This window comes from Rhea pennata, chromosome 2 (genome assembly GCF_028389875.1).
Source record: "Rhea pennata isolate bPtePen1 chromosome 2, bPtePen1.pri, whole genome shotgun sequence".
NCBI lineage: Eukaryota > Metazoa > Chordata > Aves > Rheiformes > Rheidae > Rhea > Rhea pennata.
Window position 1 is genome coordinate 886,335 of NC_084664.1, and position 7,885 is coordinate 894,219.

The window sequence follows — 7,885 nt, forward strand, 5'->3', positions numbered from 1 at the left end:
CCCGCCGCGGCACCGCTCCGCCCCCTGGCGGCACCGCACCGCCCCCTGGCGGCCACGCCGCGGCACCGCACCGCTCCGCCCCTGGCGGCACCGCAGCGCCCCTGGCGGCCCCGCCGCGGCACCGCTCCGCCCCCTGGCGGCACCGCACCGCCCCCTGGCGGCCGCGCCGCGGCACCGCACCGCTCCGCCCCTGGCGGCACCGCAGCGCCCCCGGCGGCCCCGCCGCGGCACCGCACCGCTCCGCCCCCTGGCGGCACCGCTCCGCCCCTGGCGGCACCGCTCGGCACCGCACCGCTCCGCCCCCGGCGGCACCGCTCCGCCCCTGGCGGCACCGCAGCGCCCCCGGCGGCCCCACCGCGGCACCGCACCGCTCCGCCCCTGGCGGCACCGCAGCGCCCCCGGCGGCACCGCCGCGGCACCGCACCGCTCCGCCCCTGGCGGCTCCGCTCCGCCCCCGGCGGCCCCACCGCGGCACCGCACCGCTCCGCCCCCGGCGGCACCGCCCCGCCCCGGCGGGACCCGGTCCCCCCGCAGCGCCCCGCTCCGGCTCTGGACACCCCCCCCGGCTCCGGGCCCCGCTTCCCCAGCCCCCCCCGGGTCACAGCTCCCCGCACCGCTGGCTCGACCCCAGCCCGGGCCCCGTTTCTCCAGCCCCCCAGCTCAGGGATCCAGTTCCCCCGCTGCCCTGGCTCCGCTCCTCCCCCAAACCCTGCTCTCCCTGGTCCCAGCTTGCCCCCGTCCCAGCTTCCCTGGCCCCCGTTCCCTCAGCCCCCCAGTTCCCCCCAGTCCCAAGGGCCCTGGTGCCCCCCGTCCCAGCTCCCTCAGCTCAAGCGTCCCCAGCCCCCCGGCCCCAGCTCCCCGCTGCAGCCCAGACGGGGCGGGCCCAGCCCCTGCCAGCCCCGCGGCCCCCCATCCCCGCCCCAGACGCCCGCCCCGGGGACAGCACACCAGCCACGACACGGCCACAGGACAAAAGCAGCTCCCGCTCTTTATTCCAGCCCGTTACATCCCGGTAACGCCGCCAGTTTGGCCCGGGACGCGCCGCACAGCCCTTACTCGCTTGCAGCCAGAGACGTTTCCTTCCCGCTCCTCAAACCTGCTTTCGCCAGGCTCACTCTGGCCCCTCACGCAGGGGCTGCGGTCGGCCGCACACCAGTCCCTCCCCGAGCTGCCTGGGGCTGCAGCACCCCCTTGGCCCCACCGGCCAATTAATTACCGAAAGAGCAAGTGGAGCAAGGTCCAAGGAGCCCCTGCCCATCCGCAGGAAAGGACCCGGCAGCACAGGCCTTCAGCGGCACCGACAAAAAAGGCACACGGTGAAATTCAAGACAACAACCCACCAAACTAATTGTCCTACAATCTCCTTTTTTAGATTATATTCTTACAAAACCCAGCCCAACCATTCCCTAAGCCTGTCCCCTTGAAGCCCTTCAGCCTTAGCTCCAGTGCTCACCCTGCCCTGAGAATGCTCAAGTCTTATTTCAGCAACACTTTTATCTGAACTTATTCTCCCGTTAGCTCATTACCCAGCTCCTCCGCTCTAACGTGACCACTCACTTTCCTACCTAATTTCACATGTAACGCATGCCTCCCAGGCCGGTGGGGAAGACCTAGGTGGCTCTTCTAGAGCACAAAGTCCCCCACGTCCCACACGCCAATGCCAGGACCTGCCCCATACAGCCTACACAGAACCGCTACGCAGGGAGGCCGGGATATCGCGGGGAAGAGCGTGGGAAGCAACGGCACAAGGGCTGACGCAGAGCGAGCACCCGGCCGCAGAGGGGTTCGGTGCTGGTAGATGACGACTGAAGGAAGCAGTTTTCAGCTGTCAGAAGCTACCTGCTTTCTACAGCCATCTGCTTATACCCTCTAATAAAGGAAGAGTCCTTCGTCTAAACATCGCCCAGTTCCTCTCCCACAGTGCCTCTGCCTACTGTATCCGCTCTTCCATCGCTAGGATGGGAGGAGCAACTCAGGAGCATGGATGGTGCGTGCAGCACTGGGCAGGGCAATGGGGTAAGCCAAGCTCAGCGTAGCGCTGCGTGCTCCAGCCACGCTACTGAGTTCGTCCAACCCAGTCACACCGGTGGGTGGGGAGGGAGAGAGGAGAAGGTAAGACAGCAGCTGTAAGAGGAAAGACACCTCCTGACTTTGCCCTGTTCCTCCAAACTTAGTGTCCAAGGCCCTCTTCTCACCCTCCTCTTCCACTACGCTGTCTACTTCACACGGACACATTTGTGCTTAAACAGATGCTGCAGACTGAGGTAACTCTCTCGCACTCGCTGTACTAGTACGGCCTTTCCTTCCTTGTGTGGGTCTTCCGGTGGACAACCATGTGGTGGTGCCGCTTGAAGGCTTTCTGGCATTCAGGGCACTGATACGGCCTCTCACCCGTGTGGATCCGGTGGTGGCGGACAAAGTCAGAGGCCCAGGCAAAGCTCCTATTGCAGCAAGGACATAGGATGAGGTGCTGGTCAGTGTGCATCCTCTGGTGGAGGATCAAAAAGCTCTGGCTGGAGAAGTTCTCCATGCATTCGCTACAAGTATACATAATTTTCCTAGGAGGTAGAGAGTACCTACTGGGGCTGGACTTCTCCCACTCAGCAACGGTGCCCTTGTTTTGGGCAACAGACTGTGAGGCAGGGCACTGTGCCACGCCGGAGTATTCCTCAGTATCAGAGGCCAGGCAGGACCCCTTGGTTGTCCGGATATGCAGATGACGTCGGATTTTTTTCTTGGATCTGAAGCTCCTGCCACAGTGTGTACAGATGTACGGTACCCAGCTGGCATGGCTCCTCTGGTGGAGGATGAGATTTATCTTCAGCAGAAATTTCTTCCCACACACAGAGCACGTGTAGAATTTCTCCCGAGTGGAGTTTCGCTGGCAGGCTGCAGTTCTGCCCATGCAGGAGCTCTCCACTGGGTTCCCCAAGGAAGTAACTGGGTGGCTTGGATCTGCATGCGCCACTGCTTTGCAAAGACCTGATACATCCTCCTTACCTGGATCTTCAGAAACATCATTCACTGGATCCTGGTCACCTTTCCCTGAATCTTTCACATCCTCCTCTTCTAGCCTCTTCAAAGGCATTTCAGGCACTGGCGGTTTCTCTGCAGCAACCTCCACTTGCTGTGTCTCTACTGCAGCCCCCACCACAGCATCTGCCGGAAATTTTACAGAACAAAATATCATGCTTCCACTCAATTTTGAGGACAAAGTATAAACACCAAAGGGTTCTCCTTCTGCGTCCTTCCCTCTCATCCCCCCTGCTAGCAAATCACCCCAAGAGACAACAATCAACTCTTAAGTAGGATGAAGGGAATCCAACAGAAACATCAGGGGCTCATCCTTCCAAGCAAAATAACCAGGTGGGCTGGTTCACACTATGCCATGCCTTACCCCTTACAGTTTCAACACTGGCAACACCATTTACTATCCGAAACCATTCCTGGCCCATTTGGATCATGTAAAATCCCGTCCTGAAAGCCACAGGCCCAAAGATAGAGCTGCAGCAACCTCCTGCTGCTCCCTGAGCCTGCCAGCACCCCCTGAGACTGCAGGCCTCTCCAAAGAGGGATGAAGGACTCTGTACCTGCTGCAGGGGGAGGATGGGGAGACTGGTTCGGATTCACCACTTCATGAGAGCATGTGGAGAGAGGTGAGGGAGGGGAAGGGCTTGGTAGACTGAGATCCACTGGGACAGGAAGGACTTCATGAGGGATGTGTGCTGCAAAAGAAGAAACAGTGATTAAGATATTGGATCAGATGTAGCCAAGGAGGGGCCCAAAACCCCTCACATAGGCTGGATTTGCCAGCCACTCACATGTGCAGCAGTCTGGTGGGTCTGCTGGGCTGCTGTTTTCCTCTAGGTCCCCGCAATTCCCCTCACAAGACTCTTTCTCCGTTTTCACCTGCAGCAGAGCATCATTGCTCACACAGCTAGGAGAGTCCAGTTCTGGGGAGAAAAAGGGCGTTCTGCTTTACCAGCGGCCAGCTAGGAGTTCAAAGGAGCCAGTGCAGGCATGGGGGGAATGCAAGTCCACTCCCCCTAGGTTCACAGTGAGTCTCGGGAGACGTAGAGCACAATCCCTGTGGCACAAGCATTACCACAGGAGCTACTGTATCAAGGGAGGGTTTCCAGGCTTTGATGCATCCCAGCACATGTTCCCCCAGCATCTCTCAGCACAGGCTGTTTCCAGCCACCACAGGGGACAGCTCAATCCCTGCAGCTGAGGGCAAGGATCTCAATTGTCCTGTTAAACAGAGAGGAGCCAGGATCCTGGCACAGAAGAAATCCACTCACCTGTGGGGAGATCCTCAGGCACATCTGCTCTCTCCAGGTCTGACTGCGCTGGCACGCACGGCTCTTCCCCTTTTTCAATCCGCAATAAGAGGTCAGGCTTGCATAGGGCACAGTCTGTTCAAGGGCAAGACAGACAGCAGGGGCAAGATGTGACAGCATCTCTGAGGGTGCATCCACAGCCTTTTGCATGCAGCCTCAGTAGAGAGCCCGGTCCCTGCCCGAAAAGCTTCATCTCTAAACACAACTGCGTTAATACCAGCACTCAGGGAGTTATAGGACAGGGACCAGCAGGCAGGAGCCCTAGGGGGAGAATTTGAAAAGAACCCTCTGATATAGCTAAAAAAAGCCAGTAACAACTCTCAGAAATCCATCCCCACTCCATCCAGGGGAAGTTCTCGCTACAGAAACTGTCTTTTCTCACAGAAATTCACACTGCAGGTGGGAAAATTCTCTGAAGCACAGAAAAAGACTTGCAAGTGTCCTGATTGATAGCTGTTCACTCACATAACAGCTCTACCTCCATCTACTTCCACAGTCTGCCCCCCTGCATTTATCTCCTTCAACCCACCCCTATCTACGGCTCATCATCAGTCACTACATTTATTTGCTCTGAACTACCTCTGCCTACTGCTCATCACTAGCCATGAGCTCAGCCAGTCTGACAGCAAAGTGAGGATCCTCATCCACAAGGATAAAAGACTTTGACTCATCCCACCTGTGACAAGAGCCATTGCTATGAGGAAGACTCTAGTTCCCTGACCTGCTCTGGGATCACATTCACACCTCTAGTTCCTCAGAGCTTTTGTTCTGGTTCCTCAGGCTACACTTAGAGGAGAGCCCACAGGACAAGAGGGGATAGCCCTGGTACCCGTGCTGGTAAATTCAGGCCTCCACTCCATCGTCTGAACACCTGCAAAGGACGATGAGCGTGCAGTCCTGGCTGGGCTGAACAAGCTGCTGTCATGCAACAAGCAGAACTCCAAACATTTTATACACACACACATTTCCTAAAGAGAAAAACAATACTGAAGACAAATCCTGAAAAACATCCCACTTGGGAGAACTGATTTACAGCACTTCCTACAAGCAGCAGGTCTGCAACAAGCTCCAAGGCAGCGCAAAGTGGTGTTTTCAGTTCAGGACACCTCAGTCGCACTCCCAGCTCCTCAGCAGGTTCTTTTCAGTAGGATTTATACGGTGGGTACCTGGCTTTTTGGAAAGCTCGTTTCCAGCTGCGAGTGGCACGGATTTGGGAATCAGCCAGAGGCACTCCAAATACTGCCTACGAGACCTTCCCCCCTGCCTCCCTGTCGCACGAGTGGGTGCAACCAGCCTCACTCCCTACGCTGCGTGAAGAGAGGTGGACAGCACATCCACCACACTGAGAGCATGCATGTAAGGATCTAGACAGACACGAAAGAGGGGATTTCTCTAACGACGGCTCTGGCAATTCAGTGTACCTATTCTCCATGGGGAGAAGACACCAAGCACTTACTGCCCCTGCTGTGTGTATCTGCCAGCCTCCGCTCACTTCCAGAGGGGACAAGAAATTGAGCAGGAAGCTTGAGGGCTCGAGATCCCAGTGAAATGCAAAGGGGCAGGAAAACAACCCCGAGAGAGCTCCCCGGGCGGCGAGCGCTGCTGCCAAACCAGTGCAAACAGAGTCCTACACAGGGAAACCAGCGTCTCGTAGTTCCCCTGCATCACGCTCCCGTACAGCTCCTTCTGCCACTCGTCCAGGCTTGCCCACTCCGGCTCGCTGAAGTGCACGGAGATGTCGTCGAAGGTCACCGGCACCTGGGACCACAGGGGATGCGCTCAGCGCCGCGGGAGGGGGGCAGCCCCCTGCCCCAGCCTGGGGCATGGGGCAGGAACCGGGGAGCCCCAAAGGGCCCCCACAGATCACATGCCATTCACTTAAGCAAACCCACCCCAATTCCCAAGGCCTTACGCCCAGCCCCCACCCCCAAGAGCCCCCCAAGGCCACATAAATGACCCCCAAGCCTCAAGGTGCCCCCAAAGCAGCTTCCCATGCCCAAGCATCTCACAACACCCGCAGTCCTCCAGACAGCCCCCACCCCCCCAGAACTACCCACTAGTGTCCCCCCCAGCCCCACAGACTCCTAACTGCCACCACAGCCCCACAGAGAGCCCCGCTGCCTCACTTCCAGACCCACACAGACCCCACAGCGCCACTGCAGACCCACAGGGAGCCCCACTGCCTCACTCCCAGACCCACACAGACCCCCCAGGGCCGCCGCAGACCCACAGGGAGCCCCACTGCCTCACTCCCAGACCCACACAGACCCCCCAGGGCCGCCGCAGACCCACAGGGAGCCCCACTGCCTCACTCCCAGACCCACACAGACCCCCCAGGGCCACCACAGACCCACAGGGAGCCCCACCGCCTCACTCCCAGACCCACACAGACCCCCCAAGGCCACCGCAGACCCACAGGGAGCCCCACTGCCTCACTCCCAGGCCCACACCGACCCCACAGACCCCTCAGCACCACCGCAGACCCACAGGGAGCCCCACTGCCTCACTCCCAGGCCCACACAGACCCCCCAGACCCTTCAGCACCATCGCAGACCCACAGGGAGCCCCACTGCCTCACTCCCAGGCCCACACCGACCCCACAGACCCCCCAGGGCCGCCGCAGACCCACAGGGAGCCCCACTGCCTCACTCCCAGCCTCCCCCAAACCACACAGACCCCTAAGTGCCACCGCCCCACAGGCGCCCCGCAGCGCGCCGGGCCGGGCCGGGCCGTACCGGGGGCAGCGGCGGGACCCAGGCGCCGCCGGGCTCCAGGACCGCGAGGCGGCCGCGCAGCTCCGCCATGGCGCCGCCACGGCCCGGCCCGGCCCGGCCCGGCGCGGCGCGGCCGCCCCGCCGCGCCGCCAGGGGGCGCCGTGGCGCTGCTGGGGGGGCGGTGGGGGGGGCGGCGGCGGCGGCGCCCCCTGGCGGCGCGGAGGCCCCGCGGCGCCGCGGCGGCTCTGGCGGCGGCGGCCGGCGGCGCGGGCGGGCGCAGGTAGGCCCGGGCGGCGGCGGCGGCGGGAGGCGGGAGGGGCCGGCGGGAGCGGGAGCGGGGTCGGGCCGGCCGCGGCGGGCTCCGACGGGGGCCGCGGCCGCCCCACGCGCGGAGAGGGCCGGGACCGCTGAGACGGGCGGGGGAAGGGCCCGCCCGGCCCCCCCACGCACGGGAAGGGGCCCGTCCTGGTGTGCCAGCGCCCCACGCGTGGGGAAGGGCCCGCTCCGGGCACCCCACGTGCGGGGAAGGGGCCCGTCCTGGTGTGCCAGCGCCCCACGCGTGGGGAAGGGCCCGCTCCGGGCACCCCACGTGCGGGGAAGGGGCCCGTCCTGGTGTGCCAGCGCCCCACGCGTGGGGAAGGGCCCGCTCCGGGCACCCCACGCACGGGAAGGGGCCCGTCCTGGTGTGCCAGCGCCCCACGCGTGGGGAAGGGCCCGCTCCGGGCACCCCACGTGCGGGGAAGGGGCCCGTCCTGGTGTGCCAGCGCCCCACGCGTGGGGAAGGGCCCGCTCCGGGCACCCCACGCACGGGAAGGGGCCCGTCCTGGTGTG

General features: G+C 62.3%; 1 protein-coding gene across 1 annotated transcript; it reads right to left on the reverse strand.

Moving 5' to 3' along the window:
- Positions 1-963: 963 nt before the first annotated feature.
- Positions 964-7,159, reverse strand: LOC134136694 (zinc finger protein 777-like). Its single transcript, XM_062568630.1, has 7 exons — positions 7,076-7,159; positions 5,972-6,098; positions 4,302-4,415; positions 3,822-3,953; positions 3,591-3,725; positions 2,577-3,159; positions 964-2,441 (listed from the first exon to the last, which is right to left on the reverse strand). Exons 1-7 carry the CDS (start codon positions 7,142-7,144, stop codon positions 2,288-2,290), a joined length of 1,314 nt encoding a protein of 437 aa, XP_062424614.1. The 5' UTR covers positions 7,145-7,159; the 3' UTR covers positions 964-2,287.
- Positions 7,160-7,885: the final 726 nt, after the last annotated feature.

Excerpts from the sequence above, each read along its gene's own strand:
- LOC134136694 (XM_062568630.1), bottom strand. The coding sequence starts at position 7,144 with ATGGCGGAGCTGCGCGGCCGCCTCGCGGTCCTGGAGCCCGGCGGCGCC. Across the intron at positions 3,954-4,301 it reads GCCTGAGGATCTCCCCACAG|AACTGGACTCTCCTAGCTGT; the intron begins GTGAGTGGATTT and ends TTTTCTCCCCAG. Across the intron at positions 3,160-3,590 it reads CCATCCTCCCCCTGCAGCAG|ATGCTGTGGTGGGGGCTGCA; the intron begins GTACAGAGTCCT and ends AATTTCCGGCAG.